The sequence below is a fragment of the Lathamus discolor genome, chromosome 5 (assembly GCF_037157495.1).
Source record: "Lathamus discolor isolate bLatDis1 chromosome 5, bLatDis1.hap1, whole genome shotgun sequence".
Classification (NCBI taxonomy): Eukaryota; Metazoa; Chordata; class Aves; order Psittaciformes; family Psittacidae; genus Lathamus; species Lathamus discolor.
In genome coordinates, this window is record NC_088888.1 from 15,716,481 (window position 1) to 15,740,289 (window position 23,809).

The window sequence follows — 23,809 nt, forward strand, 5'->3', positions numbered from 1 at the left end:
ACACGCTTGTTGAGGTGGGCTGATGCCAACCTTATGAAGTTTAACCATGCTAAGTGCAAGGTCCTGCACCTGGGTCGGAGCAATCCCAGGTAGAGCTACAGACTGGGCAAAGAAGAGATTCAGAGCAGCCCTGCGGAGAAGGACTTGGGGGTGCTGGTCACTGAGGAAATGAACATGAGCTGGCTTCAGTGTGCGCTCGCAGCCCAGAAAGCCAACCGTATCCTGGGCTGCATCAAAAGGAGCGTGACCAGCAGGTCGAAGGAGGTGATCCTGCCCCTCTACTCTACAGTTGGGGCTGTTCAGCCTGGAGAAGAGAAGGCTGCGTGGAGACCTCATAGCAGCCTTCCAGTGTCTGAAGGGGGCCTATAGGGATGCTGGAGGGAGACTCTTTGTTAGGGACTATAGTGATAGGACAAGGGGTAACGGGTTAAAACTTAAACAGGGGAAGTTTAGATTGGATATAAGGAAGATGTTCTTTCCTGTTAGGGTGGTGAGGCACTGGAATGGGTTGCCCAGGGAGGTTGTGAATGCTCCATCGCTGGCAGTGTTCAAGGCCAGGTTGGACAGAGCCCTGGATGACATGGTTTAATGTGAGGTGTCCCTGCCCATGGCAGGGTGGTTGAAACTAGATGATCTTATGTCCCTTTCCAACTCTAACTATTCTGTAATTCTATGAAACATATAATATATAAGTATATATCTTAAATATAGTGTATAAGAGAAGTTAAAATAGATAATCTTTTTACGCACACACATGCAAGTATGTACATGTATATATTTGAATCTATACTACAACATAAATTCAAATGCAGTATCTCTCATCTGAATTCAAATGCAAGTCAATAGGCTTGTTTAGTACTTGGCTGGAAATCATTGAGGAAATAGAGTATCAGGTGCTATAGGCATTTTGCTTTTTTTATTGTTTCACTTTTGCAGCCTTCCTAAGACTTTTCAAGTGTCAGCATCTTTGTTCTCTGGGAGCTCAGTATTCTGAGGAGAGGTACATAGGGTCATCTGAGTTACACCAGTTTTCAGCAAAGGACTTTGAGCTTTATTGCTGATCCTTGGAGCAAAGGGTAGAGGAGAATGGGAAATCTTTAAGTAAGCCAAACATTTGTGGATAGATAATCCAAAGGAGGTTGTTGTGGTTTAAACCCAGATGGTAACTAAGTACCAGCAGCTGCTTGCTCACCCTCAGTGCCATCAGCCTTACGGTCCGTCTTGTGCTTTCATATCAAGATGATGTCATTTTCTGCATTTATACCTGTCTTAACATTTCCATTTCACCTCTACATTTCATGGAAGGAAAATACTTTATTTAACTTTCTAGGGAGGGGAAGAGAGGACAGTATTGCCCAGAAAAATATACAGATACATTCCACTGAGATTATTATGAAGCACTAACCTGGATAGGGGCACAGTACCTTCAAAGCTTCTTCATGAAGACAGAGGATTATGACTCAGCAGACCCAGTCTATCTATGAATCTCATCTTTCAGAGACTTTTTGAATGTTGTATGTCAGGTGCCAGGTGATACCATGGGATACTATTTTTAATTACCTCAATAGATGTGCAAATAAGCAGGCATTCTCCTCTCTTGTAGAAGCAAGTTCTACTCATAGCTAAACTCTGTAAATAGTAAATATTAACATGAGATAAATATAGTAATAATAGCATAGTAAATATACCAACATGAGATATGATTCATACCAAATTGTGCAAATGAGCAGTTCATATATACTTGTTTACTTAGCCTTTGTTTGAATTCTTAGGACTGTCTTTCCCCTTCTTGGGCTTAAATATACAATTTCACTCTTAATCCTACCACTTTCAATTGAATTCTCTTGCATTTGACTCATTGGAAGGTAGTGTGTGTTCCCAAGTGCTCACTCGTCAAATGAGAGGGTGCAATCTAGTGACTCTGGAATTCAAAATATGATTGTTTCTGTATGGTTTTTATATGTGGTTAGCAGGTATGTAATTAACAACATGGGCATGTTAGTTATGTTAGTTATCTGAATGATTCCTCATGTAGTTCAAGCAAGTTCAAAGACACTGTGTTAAACTTATCAAAAACACAGTGCAGATGACATTGTATAAGTCACAATTTATTAATATTTTGAAGATGCCCTTTAGAAGTTTTACCTCTCAGTTAGAAACTCATGGTATGGAGAAAAGCATAGGACTTTGGGGAAAACTACATGTATAGAAGACTTTTTTTTTTTTTTCTGTGCTTGAATTCTGGTGACTGGGAATCCACTGACATGAAAATTTTCCCTAGAAACCACACACACAAAAAAAAGTACAATTAAGTGGAGACCCTCTCTGAGAGAAAGTATATTAGGAGATAAAGTTTGTAAGATGTGTGATATTTTGATTTTCATTTGTCTTTCTCTCTATTTAAACAGCTTTACACCATATTCCCGCGGCAATCTAACTTTTAGTGTTCTTACCCCGGAACCAAATCACCGACCTGGTTACAACGGTTTTTACAATACTCCATCTCTCCAAGAGTTTGTGAAAGCTACACAAGTGAGGATTCATCTCCATGGCCAGTATCATACTAATGAGTCTTGGGTAGACTTTAGGCATAGGTACTATGGAATTAATGAGATTACAGTCAGCGGAAGGTAGGTGTTATGGAACTCTTCCCCCACCCATCACTGCCTGTAACTATTACAGCTATGCAAAGTATATAATGACCTGCCTAAAATTTAATGAAGTTGTTCTGCTTTTACGTTTAGGAATGAGAAGGGAATTTGGTCTGAAGCACTGCATAAGTTTGAAGTTGTTGGTGTACTGCTTCTTAAAAAACATTTGCTCAGATGTTATTTTAAAATTAATTATACTCATTACACAAATCTGTCAAAAGCAGTCCTTCCTTGGAGTTACCAATGCCTCTAAGCAAAAGCTTCTGATTGAAACCGTGGGTTGCACTTTCCTTCAGTAGCTCTTCCAAGTTTCATTGTACATTTCCAGACCTGGCAATTTGTACAGCCTTAATGTAGAGCTCATTCTTTGTTTTAGCTGTAGTTTTCCTCTTAAAATGGGGCAGCTGTCAGTAAAAGTGTTACATTATTTGTGACTGACAACTTTATTGTATGTGATAAGTGTTCTGTCTTGTGAAAGGACTAATTATACCCTGTAAATACTATGCAAATTGGGCAATGAAATAGTTTCCAAGAAGCATATGGTGCAGATTTTTGCAAATAAGCATTATTCCTGAAATTATTTTGGTAGTCCTCATTTTAAGAGGATATACCCTATTAAGGGAACCCATTAGGTCATGTTTACCTTAAAAATTTTCTATACTATTAATAAGTTTTGATTATTGATTTACATGTGTATGATAATGCTTTTACTAAAATAGCTACAATTTTGGTGACTATGTAACAGCAAAATGATTTCAGCTGTAGTTCGCTAAGTTATGCCATGCCTTCAGAAGAGCAGCCATTCAGGTAGAGTGGTATCATTATTGCCCATTAACTAATAATTTTTAAAGATTTTATTTTAGTAACAAATGGACATTTAAACTGAGATCAAAATGGGTTAAAGTAGAAAATTATGCTTGATATGGTTCAGATTTCTTGAAGAAAAAACAACTATAGCCACACTGTAACACTTAATATTGATGAAGAGTTGCCATTTAACAAAGTTTAGATATTGCTATATACTGAAATATAGTTTACATATTATATGAGGTAACAGTAGCTCTACTACATGCTGGGTTTTATTTTCTTGGAAAATAACTGTTGATACTTAAAAGTATGTTGAGTAATCTTTTGTAGGCTACTGCATTTAGGAACATTCTCTTTGGTGCTGTTTGATAGAATCATAGAATAGTTCGGTTGGAAAGGACCTTAAGAAATCCAACCCCCCTGCCATGGGCAGGAACACCTCATACTAGACCATGTCACCCAAAACTCCATCCAACCTGGCCTTGAACACTGCCAGGGATGGAGTTTATTTGTTCTTAATAAAGAACGAGACTATGCAATACACAAAATTGTCTTTGTGGCTGTGTTTTATATTGTTGGACAGATGTGTTTCCATATTTTAATTTTTTCTTCATTACCTATTTGTCTTTCAGGTGTAACTGCCATGGCCATGCTGATAATTGCGACTCATCTGTGGAACCATATAGATGCCTGTGCATTAAGGAAAGCTATACAGAAGGAAATAATGTTAGTCTCTCCTTTGTCTATTTACGTCACCTATGAACTGCCTCAGAAGTGGGGTTTTAATCCTGGGGAAGAGTGTGCGTGAATGTGTGTTAGTGTTGCCCTAGCTTTTATAGGGAGACTTTCCATAATGGGATTTGTATTAAGTAAGGAAACAGAAATGTTGTCCCCTCCACCAAATGCCCTTCTACCACATCATTAGGAGTGCTGAGTGAGTTAAAGAATTTGATTTCTTGTTAGAGGATTATGCCATTTTCAAGCATTAGATGCAAACTTAAATTTAGACTGACAGCATCTAATAAAAGTTATGGCTCTACCAGCTGTAGCAAGTAGCAGTTTGTAGAGTGCTATTTTTACTCTACTTTTAGTCTGGTCCTAAGAACTCCAGACCCATTTAGTAGATAGAGCACTGTAGGCACAGTCCTGGAGTTCAACTTGCAATTTAGAAAGGAAACAGTTCAAGTGGTCCAATACAGCTCTGTGATGTGAACCAAACCACAGTAAATGCAGAAAACTTGGAGTTTTGTTCAAAACTGCATGCCTAATCCAAGGTAAAACACTAACACAGATTTACGTTATAATACTTGGAACATCCGTAGATACTTGGGACATCTGTAGATTGCAGTCTCCGACTTCAGCTAAGAATGAGATCTTTTAATGCAGTTGTTTTACAAACTATGCCTAAGATAGGAAGAGTTAAAATATTTTGAACTTGATTTTAAATATCTCTTGCATAGTTGAGTAAATACTGAGACATGCCCATACATATGTATACATATGTATAGACATGCCATACATATGTAAACTGCATACAGTTTAGTGAAAGCAGAATCATGATTTATGAGTTAAGGAAAAGAAGTCGAAGTTAAGAAAGAGTGAGCTACATCAAAGGAATGAGTCCTACAATCCCATTGAATGCTAGATTTCCATCATGAATACATGTTATATTCCCTGCTACATTTGTGCCTTCTGGAAACAGGCTTTCTAAAGATTAAGAAGGGGCTATGGAACAGCCACAGCAGTAGCAAAGTGGAGACTAATCTCACATAAAACCCCCTGAAGAAGTCTGTGCTAGAATAGAACAAGAAGTGTTAATCTGAGAGCATTTGATTTTGTGCTTGCGATCATGTTGAACTTTGTAAAATTTCATAGGGTGTTTAAGTATTTTAAGCACAAATGTAAGATCCACTGACTAAATGGGATTTGAACAAAAATTAGAAGTTTTTAGATGTGTCAGATTAGAAAAAAGTTTCAAACTGACAATGTCCCTTTAATTAGAACACATGTTGTGAAATGTTACTTTGTAGGGATTAATTATAAATATTTAATAAGATCTGGAAGTTCACCAAGCACTCTTGCAAGACTTCTGCTACCTTGTGAAAACAAACCAAATACATTTTAACAATGCATCTGCCTTATCAGATATTTTCTGTCCATGTTAATGGGCTGTCCCAGTGATTGTCACATTTTTGATTTGGCATGTATGCATTGTAACTATAATTGAAATGCTTGAATTAACATATTTATTCAGAACACAATAAGGATGTTGTTTAATTATTTTGCTCATTCTTTAATGATGATGTCAGTATCTGCTAAATAAGAAAGAAAATAGAAGTAGTAACAAAATAGAAATAATATTTGCAAATATATCACAGCTATTTTAGATTTTATCAAGGATTTATATTGCCTCAGCGTTGTCACAAGGAAGAACTTCTTCCTTATATCTAACCTGAACTTTCCCTGTTTCAGTTTGAACCCATCACCCCTTGTCCTAGCACTACAGTCCATGATAAAGAGGCTGTCTGTCATTTGCAATGATAAAACTGTCTTACAGACTTATACCTGTGTTTCTCAGGCTTCCACTCTAGTGAATTAGGCAGCTGCTATTATTATTATTACTATTAATAGTAATTCGATTAACAGTGAAGTAAGTTTCCAAATATAAGCTCTTGTTGTTTGTTTTGGTTTTGAGATGGAATTGCACTGTCTGCAGTCTTTTTTTTTTTTTTCTTTTTATTTTTACTTCTGTCCTTTTCCAGTCAGTAAGTCACCACAGCTGAGGAGGTTTTATTGTTTTGGGTCATTTTGTGTGGATTTTTTAAACAGAGGTCCCTTGACAATCTCTTACATATGGCAGAGTAAGTCCTTTTCACATTTACACATAATGCAACTAAAATTACTATCTTGAATTTATCTGACATGCATCTGGATAGCTGTTGCTCAGCAAAGCGATACCAGAAACTGAAAACTTAATATAATCCATTACAAATCAAAATCTTAGTTTAGTTATTGGCATCACCATGTTATGAAATTTGACATACCAAATGGTATTTCTCTTTTTTATATTATTTTTTTCTGAGTTCTGTTTTGATGAGGAAATATGTTGTAATGAAATGTGATATGATAGGAAGAAGGGAATGCTTAAGAATGACTTACTGAGGGGCCACATTAAGAATCCTTAGAGCTTTTTCTCTCATGAAAATGCTTAGCTTCTTCATTTAAAATTATTCTGTAAATGCCTGTGTCCTGCTTTGGGATTACAGCCTCAGAGCCTCCTTTAAATTGGTCATGCAGAACTTAATAGAGAAAGGCAAAATATACAGGAAGAATTGTAGAAATAATAATAGAAAATTGAATTTAACATAAAGCAACTCTGATAAATGCTTCAGAGGGTATGAATGGAAGTGAGAGGGTGACTTGATACAGTAGGGACTTCTTGTCTTCGGAATTTTCAATGCAAATAATTAATGGTCTTAAACATCTGCTGTCTGAAAACTGCATAGGGCATTGTTGATTTACCAAGAATTAGGCTTTTTATGTTGTTTACAGAAGAATCTATCTAAACCTTAAAGGTCAATCTGTATAATCGTGTTAGATGTTGGAATTAATGATACATAGTACCTGAGGAGCTGTAAATATTGACTATAGTAAGTGGTCACTCAACTAACAGAAACTTCTAGCTTGCAGAAGCAAGCTAGTGAAAAATGCAGTTTTTGGTGAGCTCTGTGCCATAATTTGTGTATCTAGAGGACAGGCCTAGGAGGAAGATGGTTACATCAGAATAAAAAGAAAGGAAATCTGGCAGGCAGGTGGTTGACTTGTGTGTTAGGAAACAGCAAGCTAAGAGGCACATAGTGCAATAGTCTCATCTGTCTGATAATTTTAGATAACTTTGACATGTCTGTGGAAGTTACGGTTTGTCCATGATTCCATCCCTGGAAAACTGGTGTAATTTCACAGTTCAAAGGTCCAGGCTTCTACAACAATTTGTGTACGAGCATTGGTGAAATATGGAAAGAACGTGTTGCAGTCTGATATATTGTGATTTGCTGCACAGGTAATGACATGCTGAAGGAAGTGTGAAGTGGTCATTCTGCCTTTTGACCTGAAGTTTCTAAGTTTTACTGAAGGGGTAGGCAGATGGCAGCTAGCATTATGGTTGTATTGTTACCTCTCGGACATCAAGAAGGCTGTTCCTGTCTGAAAATTATTTTCAGGGGCTTATCCTCTGTGCAGGATGTTTATTTCTTTTCATGTGAAAAAAACAGAGACATCTGGGCTGGTGCTTCAAAGTTGTTGGAAGTAGCTGTCATAGATCATATCGCTACATGTATTTATTGCATTTCTATGATTTTTCATGTATTCCGTATAAATGGCCAAGTGATTAGCCAGTTTGTGGTGGTATTTTGCTTCTTTTACCCCACTAAATCTATTATTAAAAAGTTAGAAAAATTCCCATGTGGTAGCTTCCTCAGAGAAGTGAAATTAACACTACAATAACTAGTAACTGTGGCTACAGCACTCCCTACTCATAGAATCATAGAATAGTTAGGGTTGGAAAGAACCTTGACATCATCTAGTTCCAACACCCCTGCCATGGGCAGGGATACCTCACATTAGACCTTTTCACCCAAGGCTCTGTCTAACCTGGCCTTGAGCACTTACAGGGATGGAGCATTTGCCACTTCTTTGGGCAAGCTGTGCCAGTGCCTCACCACCCTCACAGTAAAGAACTTCTTTGTTGTATCTAACCTGAACCTCCTCTGTTTCAGTTTAAACCCATAACACCTTGTCCTATTGCTACAGTCGCTAATGAAGAGTCCCTCTCCAGCATTCTTGTAGGCTCCCTTCGATTAAATATCCTTAGCAAGTTAGAGTGTTGGTAAAATAGTACACATACTGAACTCATCAGCTGCAATGCATACCTTCACCCCCTCTTTTATTTTACAGAAAGCCTACAAGGTTGGAGTCTAAATGTCAGTTAGATGGAGTGGATGTTTGATTTGAAAATAGCTTTGAATCTTAATCCTGGAGAATTTAAGTTTGAATTAATTTACTGAGCAGCCTGATTGTCATAGAATCATAGAATAGTTAGGGTTGGAAAGGACAATAAGATCATCTAGTTCCAACCCCCCCTGCCATGGGCAGGGACACCTCACACTAAACCATCCCACCCAAGGCTTCATCCAACCTGGCCTTGAACACCGCCAGGGATGGAGCACTCACAACATCCCTGGGCAACCCATTCCAGTGCCTCACCATCCTAACAGGAAAGAATTTCCTCCTTATATCCAATCTAAACTTCCCCTGTTTAAGTTTGAACCCGTTACCCCTTGTCCTGTCACTACAGTCCCTGATGAAGAGTCCCTCCCCAGCATCCCTATAGGCCCCCTTCAGGTACTGGAAGGCTGATACGAGATCTCCATGCAGCTTTCTCTTCTCCAGGCTGAACAGCCCCAACTTCCTCAGCCTGTCTTCATACGGGAGGTGCTCCAGTCCCCTGATGATCCTCGTGGCCCTCCTCTGGACTTGTTCCAGCAGTTCCATGTCCTTTTTTATGTTGAGGACACCAGAACTGCACACAATACTCCAGGTGAGGTCTCACAAGAGCAGAGTAGAGGGGCAGGATCACCTCCTTCGACCTGCTGGTCATGCTCCTTTTGATGCGGCCCAGGATACGGTTGGCTTTCTGGGCTGCGAGCGCACACTGAAGCCAGCTCATGTTCATTTTGTCATCGACCAGCACCCTCAAGTCCTTCTCTGCAGGGCCGCTCTGAATCTCTTCTTTGCCCAGCCTGTAGCTGTGCCTGGCATTGCTCTGACCCAGGTGCAGGACCTTTCACTTGGCATGGTTAAATTTCATAAGGCTGGCATCAGCCCACCTCACAAGTGTGTCAAGGTCTCTCTGGATGGCATTCCTTCCCTCCAGCGTATCAACCGAACCACACAGCTTGGTGCCATCAGCAAACTTGCTGAGGGCGCACTCAATCCCACTGTCCATGTCAGCGACAAAGATGTTAAACAAGACCAGTCCCAACACTGATCCCTGAGGGACACCACTCGTTACCGGTCTCCAGCCAGACATTGAGCCATTGACCACAACTCTTTGTGTGTGGCCATCCAGCCAGTTCTTTATCCACCGAGTGGTCCATCCATCAAATTGATATCTCTCCAATTTAGAGAGAAGGATGTCGTGTGTGACAGTGTCAAACGCTTTGCACAAGTCCAGGTAGATGACATCAACTGCTTTAACCTTATCCATCAATTCTGTGAATTGTCAGTGTGGTTGCATAGGGTTTGACTTTGTAGGACTTGCTATGGCTTCAAGTAATTTCACCTAAAGAAAGCATAAATAAAAGAGGAAGTGAATGAAAGTATATTTCATACCACCTGACAACATCTTTGCCAGTGTTTGGGATTTCAGTTGCATCCCATTATCCCATTGCCAGTTGAATCTGGCATTCAGATGGCCGATCTTACTCTCTTTGCCAGTCGGGTTCTTTGGCAGTTACTTTACTGTTGCAAAGCAGCAGAAGTATGTTCTCTTAGAATACTACTTGACATATGGTATTTGTAAACCACCTGCAATGTCTGTGCTTAGTTTCTAAAATCATGTTTCATCCTTTTAAGCTACATAGGGTATTATGGTGGAACCCCATAAGACACTCTTAATTTCTGTTCTGTTTTTCTTAATCACTTGGAGTCACTTAGAATTTTCTAGGTTTTTTTTTTTGTTTGTTTGTTTTTTGTTTTGTTTTTTTTTTTTTTTGTTTGTTTGCTTTTTCATAATAAGACCTGGCTTTTGAGTTTAAAGACTTTTTGGTCTTTGGGGAGTTCACAATAAACAGATGCGGTTCAAATCTCTGCTAACAGGTAGTCTTGATAGATAGTCAAATGCTGTAGGGAGGGTACTGAGGAAAAGCCATGGGAATATTAAGATGACTGCCTTCAGAGCAGGGCTAAGCTACACCGAAATAGCTACTGCCTAGAAGCCACGTGTATTTGGCTAATGAAGCTAAATGGGGTGAATGCATACTGTCCATTTGGATACAGACTGGGATCTTGTAGGAAGGGAAAAATAATATGTGATTAACTATCCTATCATAGTCAACAGGGCAGCATAAACAAACGTGGTTGGGTGATGCATGTATGGGAGCCTTGTGAAGACAAGGTAGCATTCCAAAATGCCCGAGAAAGTGGCATTCTGATCTTGATACCAGTTCAGCAGATTGTAAAATCTGCGTACTGTTAGTAACATATGCAGTACATTATACATATGCTTCTGTAAGTATTATAGGTGTGTACATGCGCTAGTTATTGCAGCTGAACTTTGACTGACAGGTGGGAGATGGGAACTCCTACACAGGTTAGGAAAAAAGAAGGAATAAATTCTACATAAGAGAACAACATAGGAAAAAAAGGATGCCACCCAGAGGCAAGCAGTGGGATATTTTAAAAGTGTTGGACTAGAAGGTTCTAGTTATTACAAGTCTTAAAGTATTGTTAGTGTTGCCTTCTGAAGTATTTTTTCAAGTATTTGTTGGCTGTTTCTTCAGAGGCACTGTCCTCAGCATTCTTAGTGACTAATAAGGAACTTGGCACATACAGGCTTAGGCTGAAGTCACTGGTGAACTTTCCTTAAGTGTGCTGGATACAGGAATTTTGAGGAGGTAAGCTTTTAATAATAATAGTTATAGTAAAAAAAAAATCTTGAGTTAATTATTGGAAATAAGGCTTTATTCATAATTTTAGACTAAGGAATTGGTCCTAGATGAGCTAGGTATTTTGACCATCATTGCTCCATGTAAGGTTTTCTCAGGAAACTGTTATCACAGAAGGTGAGTGGTTCAGATATTGTGTATCAAGAGGACGTGTTTGGTATTGTCCATAGGGAAAATCATATCTTTAACATATTTTCTGAAGGGCCTAGATGTAACTGAGTTTAAGGACATCTACATGTTTGTGAGTTTTATAGTTGTGGAGGAAGACTTGTTTGTCAAGAATTAATGTTCTTAATCAATCTGTTGCTAGCCCTCAGATTTGTCAAAGGCTTTTGGGAAATCTACCCATCTGTTTTACTTGTGGTAGCCAAGAATTGAAGCTGAATCTCTTAATACCTTTGAAAATCTCAACAATTTTGCTATGGACAAAAGCAGAGTTTACATTCGATCAGTGAAGAACTCAAGATTGCCATCTGTACATCATTCTGCTACCAAAAGCGCAAGTCAAACACACCAAGTCTTGAAGTTAAATGCAATTCTTAGCTTAATAAAGATGTGACAAACTCAGCAGGGTGAGGTGGATGGAGGTCCAGCACATGTTTTGACTGCATACAATTGGAAATTCAGGGCTGGCAGGTTGGTAGCTGTTTCTCTGCTGTTTGCTTTTCAAAGAGGGCATAATTCCCTAGATATGCTGCAAGGAGGGAGCCACATGAGTGGGATAGTTTGGCTGGGAGCTAGAGTTTCTTTCTTGCGCTTCCCAAGTTGTGCAATACCTGAATGAACCCCATTGTCTCATGTTGCTGGTGCTGTGTAATGCTGATTTTCATCAAGGTGCAGACTAAAGGGAATGACTAGAATCACAGAATCACAGAATCACAGAATCCCAAGGGTTGGAAGGGACCTCAAAAGATCATCTAGTCCAACCCCCCTGCAAGAGCAGGGTAACCTACAGTACATCACACAGGAACTTGTCCAGGCGGGCCTTGAATATCTCCAGTGTAGGAGACTCCACAACCCCCCTGGGCAACCTGTTCCAGTGCTCTGTCACTCTTACAGTAAAGAAGTTCTTCCTGATGTTAACGTGGAACTTCCTATGCTCCAGTTTACACCCATTGCCCCTTGTCCTATCACTGAATATCACTGAAAAAAGCCTAGCTCCATCATCCTGACACCTACCCTTTACATATTTGTAAACATTGATGAGGTCACCCCTCAGTCTCCTCTTCTCCAAGCTAAAGAGACCCAGCTCCCTCAGCCTCTCCTCATAAGGGAGATGTTCCACTCCCTTAATCATCTTTGTGGCTCTGCACTGGACTCCTTCAAGCAATTCCCTGTCCTTCTTGAACAGAGGGGCCCAGAACTGGACGCAATATTCCAGATGCGGCCTCACCAAGGCTGAGTAGAGGGGGAGGAGAACCTCTCTTGACCTACTAACCACTCCCTTTCTAATGCACCCTAAGATGCCATTTGCCTTCTTGGCCACAAGAGCACATTGCTGGCTCATGGTCATCCTCCTATCCACCAGGGCCCCCAGGTCCCTTTCCCCTTCGCTACTTTCCAGCAGGTCACCCCCCAACCTGTACTGGTACATGGGGTTGTTCTTCCCCAGATGCAAGACTCTACACTTGCCCTTGTTAAATTTCATCAAGTTTCTCCCCGCCCAACTCTCCAGCCTGTCCAGGTCTTGCTGAATGGCAGCACAGCCTTCTGGTGTGTCAGCCACTCCTCCCAGTTTTGTGTCATCAGCAAACTTGCTGATGGTGCACTCAGTTCCCTCATCCAGGTCATTGATGAAAATATTAAACAGCACCGGTCCCAGCACCGACCCCTGAGGAACTCCACTAGTCACAGACCTCCAGCTAGATTCTGCGCCATTGACCACAACTCTCTGCCTTCTTCCTTTCAACCAGTTGTGAATGAATGAAGGAAGGACATGAATAAGCTCTTAAGCTTTTTTCCGAATTCAATTTCACATACTACCCACAGTTGATGCTTTTCCAGCATCAGCTGTGAGTGAAGAGCTTAGAAACTTCCACATAGTTTCATAATTGTCAGCATATAGGTGATGTAGGCACACTGGGCCTAAATAATTGTAATAGTGCTTGGAATAATAGCCATGAAGAAAGCACACTTCTGGAACTTAAGAAGAAAGATGTTGCCCAAATACTTTACAGAAGCAACTTATTTTAAGCGTTTGAATTCCTTCTGGAAGATGGAAGTGACAATTGGAATATATTTTGTTTCTTAGATCCAGCAAGGAACCACTATTTTGGGAATGGAGTTTCAGTAATGCCACTTAAAAACAATCTAAACAAACATGTCTCCAGTGCCAACATGTACAACTTTTTGAGCCAATTCCATAAAAAATAAAGAATAAAAAAAAAGAATATGTCAAAAATGCTATCCATTCATGAAGAAATCCAGTTTGGTTTCAGTTCCTGATAAACAAATACGCACACTAAATTTCCTTCTTGAAGTTTTATAGAGTATATTATGAAGCAAAGATTATTCCAACTTCACATTCTTCATAAAGCTCTCCTTAGCAGGTATTTTTGTGAGTTCATTCAGATAAAAGATGAGGTCCTGCCGTGCTCCTCAACTACGTAAAAATATTTTTACTGGTTTGGATTTAAGCTAATGAAGTACTTGAATATCATTAATTTTTGTATCTAATAAAATGAAAAGAAGAAAACAAGATAATTTTGTTTAGGTGTCTCTTTAACCACTGGACCTTGTATGCTATTATTCATTGGTGTAATTTAAAGTATAACTTGACAGACCTGAATATGTGTAGAGATTTGTGGGTTTTGTTTAGAACTTCTTTCTTGAAAATTTTATGAGATAAAATACATATTTAGCAGTGCTGATGTTTCAGATACTCTGTGCAGCATCACATATTTGGCCATAGGAAATCTTTTGTTTCACTCCCAAGGTCAAATGGTAATTGCACAAACTACAGTTGCTACAATAGTACAAACTACAATAAGAAACAGTGTTTAAAATGCATCCAAATGGATGCATTAGGCAAATATGTCTTCTGTGCCTCAAACACAGTAGATGCCATTTTGCATCTTTGGAGGTTTAACTATATCTGAATCTCAGCACGTTTGCCTGTGTCAAATACCTAAATACTTAAAATTTAATTCTTCTACCCACTGTCCTTGATTTTAATCTGTTGTTAAATTAACTTTAACTAAAAATAGATGGTTTTGTTATTTCTCTATATGCTTTCTCACTTGTCTAAACCTCAATGTCTGTAATATTTAAATGGGGGAAAACACTTAGAACAAAACATGATTAGAGAGAGAGTATAATAGTGTGCTTGGAAGGTAAAGAAATAAGTTGTTTTGTTTTGTTCTTTTCCAGTGTGACCGCTGTTTGCCGTTATACAACGACAAACCTTTTCGTTCAGGTGACCAAGTTCATGCCTATAATTGCAGACCTTGTCAATGCTACAGCCATGCAGTAAGCTGCCACTATGACTTAGCAATGGACCATTTTCCTCAGGAACACTACAGAGGCAGTGGCGGAGTGTGTGATAACTGTCAACATAACACTGCCGGTGAGTCACACAAAAGAGAATGACTGGTTTATTTTACAGTCACTTTTTGGCTAAGTCTTGTGTCAGCTGGAATTAATAATGCTCAATCGCTCACATTGCAATAAATTCTCCTATATGTGTATTTTTAAACTATCCAGATTGTGCAGTAATTGCAGTCATGTTAATTCTTAAGCTAGAGGAAAATACAGCTAGAAATTGATCCAATCTTGTGTAAGATCTTTCATTCAACAAGGCATTCTAATAAAGAATAAGAATGTAAAGTTTCAAAGCTGTTCCCATTACACGTGCTGGGGTATTTCAATACAGAATGGCATCTTTCTAATTGATAACATCCTAAAAATGTTCTTGAATTTTACTCTAATGTCAATTGCTTCCTCACTGAATAAAGTTTTCTATTCCCTGTAAGTAGCATAGTTGAATAGTTTTTAACAGTTCTCTTCTATTTCAGTTTTCTTGGCTTTGTCTAGTAAAGGGAAAAAAAAAGAATCGGGTTCAGTGATAATTTTTCCAAAAAATGTATAGGCATTTGCATGGCATAGCTTTTATATAAGTGTGGTATTATACAACAGATGGAAGTTTAATGGAGTAAAACGTAGTTTGTAACAGGTTCATTGTTTCATATGCTCTGGATCACTAAATTGGCAGGTAAAGATGAAAGGTGCATTAAAATGGACGTCCAGAAAATTATAGAATTCTCTCAAAGGAATAGTCTTTAATTTTGAATTATACAGCTAATTTTAATGAATTGGAAGTCATAATACAAGACCTTTCTTTCATGCAGGAAGGAACTGTGAGCTGTGCAAGGATTTCCATTACAGACAAGCAGGTGCAGATCTTTCAGCCATTGATGTCTGCAAACCCTGTGACTGTTATGCAACAGGCACCAAAAATAGGAGCCTTCACTGTGATAGTGTAAGTAATCTCAACACAGAAAAGTGACAATGCATTTTAATCACTTGGGTAAGCAACAATAAGTTTTTACGGTGTACTTAGATGATAACTACTTTAACAAAAATGCTTAAGTTCACCCTTTCCAAAATTATAATTGACTTACATCAGAGTCTGAAAGCTGAGAAAATAGAGAGCAATTTGAGATATATTGTTGAAGAGTTCTTCACCAGTGTCAGCAACAGACAGAAAAGATGCTGTATGAATTTTCAGAAATAAATGTTAATTTGAGGGTACCAACAGGTACCTCCGCACTAAGTAATGATGTAACATGCAGGTCTTGAGTGATTTTGAAGGTCTTGATACTGTCTTAAAATAACAGATTTTCAGTGTTCAGGCAATAAGCTGAGCCTGAAATTGAGCTAAAATTAAGCTAACTTTCTCGTAAGACAAGGATTGATCTCCCTTTTAATGCATAAAGTCCATTTAAAAAGAAAAGGAAACCCATAAAGTGGTGCTGAAGAGAAAACGCCTTCAGCTAGGCTTTTTAAACCTGTAGACCTCATTGACATACAAAATGTATAGTCTGATAATAAATTTCTCTGTAACTTTCAAAACATGCATGTTGAAAAAAAGCAAGAAAAGTGACTGAAACCTTGAACACATATTAAAGATATCCTGCGGTTCATGTTCTATTCACATATGTCTTGTCTATTTCCAAAATCCTCTTTTCTTCAGAATAGGGAAGAAAATGTATATTTGAAAATACTTTAAAGGTAGAACTTGTACTACAGGGAATTGAGATTGAATGTCTTCAGCTTGTTGCTGCATTTGTTATCTCTTCTTTTTTCCAGACTTTTTTAAAACAGTCTTTAGCATTTTTTATATGATGTCTCTCAGTGCTAATTTTATTTAACAGTAAGGATCCGGTTGTATTTTCATCCTTGGTTCTACAGTGGTACAGGTACATGCTCAGTTTGATTCAGTACACCTTTACAGGATTCATGCATGGGTGCATATCCTGAGTGATATACAGATTTACCACAATGTTGGTTTTAAGATAATCCCCTATAGTACAAATTAAAATTAATTTAGAATTTTCTGTCTTCTGAGTATGATACTTTTGCCAGCATCACAGAAATAGGGAAAAAAAACCCAACCCAACCGCAAACTTGAAAACCACAAGTAACATATTATGACTATTTCTCAAGACATAGGAAAAAATACAAGCAAATGCTGACTTTGTGTCCATGCTGTGTGGTGAAATGTTAACCTAAACCAGCTTCAGCTGTCGGGGAATATAATAAGGGGAATGGGAGTTTACAGAAATCACTGCTTTATGGTGAAATGCACAAGAACGTTGATGAAGCTTGACTATGAAAGTATGAAATAGGAAAAAAATTGGGGAGACTGTATTGCTCAATAAAGCATCAGTTGACTGCTGCAGTAGAAGCAGAGCAGGAAGAAATTATTAAGAGGCATTAAAGAATAGATTAATAAGGCTGGGGACTAAACACTGAAATTAATTACATGAAATAGAAAGGTATCATTGAAGGAAGTGTTTCCAAATTTGACCTGTGGAAGACAATCATAAGGAATAAGGACCCTACTCATGAAAATTAATTGTCATGTCGCAATGATAATTTTGAAGGAAATAAAGCAAAAATGGCATAGAACACACTTCTGCTGCATAGCTTAACATTTTCTGCAGGTCATCAACATTTTTTTTTTTTTTCTCACAAAGTGCCAGTTCTCACTAAGTTCCAAGAGGTATAGAGTTCCAAGATGAATCCATTGTATCACAACTCAATCTATTTGACTTCTACTGCTGAACCCAGGACATTTTTTTCTCCTCCTTAGTAGCTAGTGCAGTGCTATGTTTTCATTTTTTGGCCTGGGAACAGTGCTGATAGCGCTGATGTTTTTAGTTGCTGCTCAAATATTTGGTCTGGCCAAGGACTTTCTGAGCCTCATGCTCTGCCAGGGAGGAGGGGAAGCTGGGAGGAAGCAGAGACAGGACACCTGACCTAAACTGACCAAGGAGGTGTTCCATACCACAGCATGTCATGATGTAACAGGGAGATACCCGGAAGGGCTAGGACTGCAGGGTTGGAGGAGGTATCTGTCGGTGCTCAGCTGGGGGGAGTGGGGTGAGTTATTGGTCGGCTGGTGTTGAGGTGTTGTGTTCTTTCCTCTTGTTATTTCCTTTATCATTATTGGTGGTAGCAGTAGTGATTTGTGTTATACCTTAGTTACTAAACTGTTCTTATCTCAACCCGTGGGAGATGCATTCTTTTTGATTCTCCTCTCTGTCCCGCCAGGAGCAGGGGGAGGGCAAGAAGGGGGGGAGTGAGTGAACGAGGTTTGTGGTTGGGTTTAAACCATGACACTATTGAATCACATAGAATATTTTCTCATTAAATTAAATATTATTAACTTAGATAGTTTATGGGATAGGTAGAGGAGCTTACTGTAACATGGTTGCTCCCTTCTCAGTTCTTTGGACTGATCATGAAAACTTTCTGCCTGTTCTGTTCACCTATTTCACTCTACTGTTGGTGAGAACTGCATATAGGTGTGTAGGATTTCTCCCTTGCATAGGTTCTCTGTTCTCTTACATCTGTAGATCATGCTCACTTACAGATTAGTGTGCAACTTCATTTGTATTTTAAAGTGAAAGCCAACATAGTGGCCTTCTATTATGGGGCTAAGGAACTGATGGACAGGGGTAGAGCAGTTGCTGTCACCTACCTGGACTTGTGCAAAGCGTTTGACACTGTCCCACATGACACCCTTGTCTCTAAATTGGAGAGACATCAATTTGATAGGTGGACCACTCGGTGGATAAACAGCTGGCTGGATAGATGTGCACAAAGAGTTGTGGTCAATGGCTCAATGTCTGGCTGGAGACCGGTAATGAGTGGTGTCCCTCAGGGATCAGTGTTGGGACTGGTCTTGTTCAACATCTTTGTCAGTGACATGGACAGTGAGATTGAGTGTGCCCTCAGCAAGTTTGCTGATGACACCAAGCTGTGTGGTTTGGTTGATACCCCGGAGGGAAGGAATGCCATCCAGAGGTAACTTGACACACTTGTGAGGTGGGCTGATGCCAATCTTATGAAATTTAACCATGCCAAGTGAAAGGTCCTGCACCTGGGTCGGAGCAATCCCAGGCACAGCTGCAGATTGGGCAAAGAAGAGATTGAGAGTGGCCCTGCAGAGAAGGACTTGAGGGTGCTGGTCGATGAGAAAATGAACATGAGCTGGCTTCAGTGTGCGCTCGCAGCCCAGAAAGCCAACCGTATCCTGGGCTGCATCAAAAAGAGCATGACCAGCAGGTCGAAGGAGGTGATCCTGCCCCTCTACTCTGCTCTTGTGAGACCTCACCTGGAGTGTTGTGTGCAGTTCTGGTGTCCTCAACATAAAAAGGACATGGAACTGCTGGAACAAGTCCAGAGGAGGGCCACGAGGATCATCAGGGGACTGGAGCACCTCCCGTATGAAGATAGGCTGAGAAAGTTGGGGCTGTTGAGCCTGGAGAAGAGAAGGCTGCGTGGAGACCTCATAGCAGCCTTCCAGTGTCTGAAGGGGGCCTATATGGATGCTGGGGAGAGACTCTTCATTAGGCACTGTAGTGACAGGACAAGGGGTAATGGGTTAAAACTTAAACAGGGGAAGTTTAGATTGGATATAAGGAGGAAGTTCTTTCCTGTTAGGGTGGTGAGGCACTGGAATGGGTTGCCCAGGGAAGTCGTGAATGCACCATCGCTGGTGGTGTTCAAGGCCAGGTTGGACAGAGCCCTGGATGACATGGTTTATGTGAGGTGTCCCTGCCCATGTCAGTGTGGTTGGAACTAGACGATCTTATGGTCCTTTCGAACCCTAACTATTCTATTATTATGATTCTATATTAAACCCCATTCAAGCTTATAACTTTATGGCATGTAGTGATAACTGTGTTTAAGGAGTGGTGTAGCAGTGCATCCATGAGCAGTTAATTAGACCTTTTTTCAAAGAGAAATTTTTCCCTTGAGATTTTTGGGTACAAGAGAAAGATTTGCAGCAGCCACTGTCCACTTCTATGCTGGTTATTAACATCTAATCAGTGTATGAAAAGGACACATCGATTACGTTCTCTTTGTGTACATTTGTCATAAAAATATTTCTATCAGAAAGATCAGATTAATTATTTGAGGTGCCTGAGTTTTGTGAGAGTGAAAGGAGCATTGGCTGCCTTCTTCCCTTCTCCCTAACCATTCACACATGAGAAAATTCTTGCCAGAATACTGCTGATGTGATAATTTTTTGCTTGTTTAGAGAGCTGGAGATTTATTTCTTCTGGCCCTTACTCCACAATCCTTGACTCATTTTCCTGTGCTGCTTTTTACCCAGACTGCTCTACAAATATTTATATATTCAGCCAGGTACAGCAGTTTGTAGTCCTTCCATGATTCTGTTATAATATGCCATATATATTGCTGTGAAAATAAAAAAAAGCACTCTTTTCCCAGGATTTGTTCCAGGCAAAGCTGGAAATATTGCTATTGCTTTTGCATACTCTTTGGAAGTACCATTCAGGTGTCTGAGTTTAGGCATCTTTCTTTACTCAGCTTTTGCTGATTTAAAAAATTTATTCTTACCATGCAGATATATCATTGAATAGTTAGGGCTGTAAAGAACCTTCAGCTCATTCAGTTCCAAACCCTGCCATGGACAGGGACATTTCCCACTAGGGCAAGTTGCTCCAAGCTCCGTCCAACCTGGGCTTGAACACTTCCAGGGATGGAGCACTTACCACTTCCCTGGGCAACCTATTCCAGTGCCTCACCACTCTCACAATAAAGAATTTCTTCCTTATATTCCTTATACATATTCCTTATATTCCTATATATATATTATATATATTCCTTATATTCCTTATATTCCTTATATATCCAGCCAAGAAGCTGTATTTTACTGCAGAGAATATTTTCCAGAGTTGCAAAGACTGAATTGCCTTTTGTCAAGGCAGTAGCTGTGTTGTCTTGTTTTGCAAGAAAACTCATTCGAAAGCACGAAGATGAACAAAATGTTAGTTAGTGTTTTCTCTGTGGAGTGAAATGGAAACAGATTCCAGTACTACCAAGTAAGCTTTTGAACAGGCTTCAGATTTGACCTTTCTGTACATCCCTAAATATTGCTCTTTTGAATTTCTTAATTTTCCCCTCAGTTTTGAATATTTGATTTATTTTTTTATAGAAAACGAAAAAGCTAGCTAATACCTATTGCATATGAAACCAAAGTAGAATATTTCTGATAATTTTACTTCTGAGTTGATAAATTCTTTGATCTAAAATTAGAATGAGCATTACCCTGTTCTCATTTTTTCACCTACACGGTTTTCAACCCTTGTATTGTGGTTGAAGGTAAATAAATAACTAGAATGTGTATTAATAGCCAAAGAACATAGGAAAAACAGTTGATTATAGCATTTCAGTCAACAGTTGTATTCTTCAAATAAAATAAGGAATATAAAAGATGCAAACGTGTCAATGAAGAGCTCATGTGAATAGTGGACTCCATAAAATAAAATTATAAAACACTGTGTGTATTCTGAATCCTGGAATTCCTTTGTGTAAGGGCTTTAATCTTATTGCTAAAATGAAGGAAAATGGGCTTTTTATGTTAAATAATTTTATGGCTTCATTCCTGAAGCATTTTGTACCATGGAAATACTAGTTTTCTGTGATGGTTTGTCAATTATTTTGGGGATTTGGTCCACTCCCACTCTTTGGAGTGCCATGGACAGAGGGTAAACACCTCATTTCACATTTTGTGTGGAAGCAGTAGAAAGTTACTGACTTCTGAAAGTCATCATATGCAATGACAAGAAGAGACAGCAGGGGAGTGAAAAAGAACTTCATTATTGCTGCTTATTCAATTTTCAGTTCCCAAAGCTGATAGAGCAAGAATACTCTCAGGTATTTGGTGGTCAGACCATTAACCTATGTATGTGAGCCAGCACACCATACAGTTCTCATTTCCTAAACTGAACAAAGGAAAAGACCTCAGCCCCCTTGCTCCCTCCTCCTACTTGCTGAGAATGCAGTCAGCTGGATTCTGGAGTCCTTGCCAGATTTGCATCAAGGAAGGTAGTGAGAAGTATATAATTAGCATTTATATCAAAAAGGCAGAGCACTGAGATCGGTACCAATCAATTGCAAAGCCAGCAATGGCAGGATGAACAGAAAGAATTTCATGTAGGACCTAAATAGACCTGTGGGTCTTAACATGTAAATTTTGGGACATCACCAGCTGGTCAAGGGAAGGTGCTTCTGTCCTTTATAAAAATTAGTAATGACTGTCAGTTGCAAAAGTTTTTTGTCATGTGTTTTGGGCTTCAAAAACAGAAGTTAACTTTGGTAAAAGAAACTTAGGAAGTGTCAATATTAGGTGGTTTTTTAGTAACATCAAGCCACATCTTACTTTTAGTCTCCAGAATTTGACAGACTTTCTGATTATGTTTCTGGCAGTATGTTTCTTCTATTACGGACACCAGAGAATAGCTATTGGAAACTATAGGGATGTTCCAGGAGAAAAAGATGCTTTTAAGTTTCAGAAAAGCTTAGGTCAAATAGATGTATTTCCCACCCCCCACCCCCCCACACCCCCTAGAAATTCCGTTTTATACTATAAAAATACATATGGTCAGCACGATTTTAAGGAGTCAGAAGATATCTTTCTGAGACCATGATGTTTATGTGTTGAATATCTACTAGATAGGCTCTATGGCTATATAGTTTACTGTCTCCTAAACAATAATTAGAACAATTCTTTGGAATATGTTGCCCTTTTTCCAGTACTTAAATCTCTTCTTAAATCCTTATATCAGTTTAGTAACTGGACATAGGGAGGGTTCCTAAGCAAGCTCCTTTTTTAATCTGAGACTTTAGACGTGGTGAATTTAAGTATCCCTCAATTAAAAAGTGGTATCCTTATAGTCTAAAGAAGTGTGAACTGCTTGGTACATCTAACACTCAGAAATGCCAAGTACTCTGCTTGCGAATTAAATCCAGTGATGCTGTAGCTGTGATTTGTGCAGGAGGAGATTGCTTGCATAGTTTTTATAACTGTTTGCATTCAAGGATCTGGGACAAAAGTTTATTTCATATGTGAATTATAAACGCCACAAGGGATAAATGCCGTGATTTTCTGTATCAAATAACAATTGTAATTATGATGTCCCAAGATACACCACCACTTGGTAGTAATGCTTGTACAGACTCATTTTTGTGGTGAACAATCTAGACAGATATTTTCCATAAGTAATTTAGTACCAAGGCAGTCATGTTGATAGGCTGTTACTGTCTGCTTACTGTTTGGGTCAGAACCAGGCCTCTTGGGCATAAGCGGTGTAAGAACAGGTAGCTTTCTGCTCTTCTATAACCAGCATAATTAAAGGCTTATTTCTTTAAATGACAGATAGCACTTGGATAGGGGCAAGGAGTGGAAAGTTCAGTAATATCTCCTGTGCAAACTGATGAAATCCTAGTTAAAAAGCTTTAAATATTGCTACCAGTAGTCTCAATGTTACCATTGTTTCTAGAATAAGCTATATTTATAGAAATAATAATAGCAGTAACGACAGCTACTTTGCTTCATAATTCATTTAGGTTTTTATGTAGGTGTAGAAAAAGTTTGTTCTACTATTTTGATGTAGATATCCAGGTTGTAACTTGTGGTGCACCTATTCTGCAGTGTTACAAACATTTGTCAGCTTCTTTGTAATAGTAGCCATTGTCAAGCATTTTACAGTACTTCTGGATTATTTTGGTGCTTCTCTGTGGGTACAGAGAATTTAAAGATATTATTTTTCTTTATTTCCCATTTTTAAGCCAAACTTTTTCCAAATCAAGCCCAATCTTTATCTGCTAATCACACCGCTTACTTATTGCCCTCACTGATTTTCAGGTAGTCTTCCTTTATTTCTGATTTATTTCTTAAGCATGTTGCTCATTAAAAGATGATTTTTGTATTGCGTTATTCTGGTTTTAAAATTTTGTGGTGGTTATCCTCTCTTAACTTCCCTAATTTGACCAGATTTCCACTTTTTGTAATGCTTTCCTTCATGTTGGTAGCTTTGGGGTAGCTTTAAAGTCTTTGGGGGTATAAGTTAGGTATTTGTTGAGTGCTAA

The 23,809-nt window shown here is 38.9% G+C and overlaps 1 protein-coding gene across 1 annotated transcript in view; it reads left to right on the forward strand.

Moving 5' to 3' along the window:
• Positions 1-23,809, forward strand: part of USH2A (usherin) — a 380,108-nt gene that overhangs the window by 36,959 nt on the left and 319,340 nt on the right. Inside the window, exons 8-11 of the mRNA XM_065679870.1 lie at positions 2,409-2,630; positions 4,091-4,184; positions 14,552-14,747; positions 15,529-15,659. Of these exons, the coding sequence (XP_065535942.1) occupies positions 2,409-2,630; positions 4,091-4,184; positions 14,552-14,747; positions 15,529-15,659 (643 nt within the window). The remainder of the gene's footprint in view (positions 1-2,408; positions 2,631-4,090; positions 4,185-14,551; positions 14,748-15,528; positions 15,660-23,809) is intronic.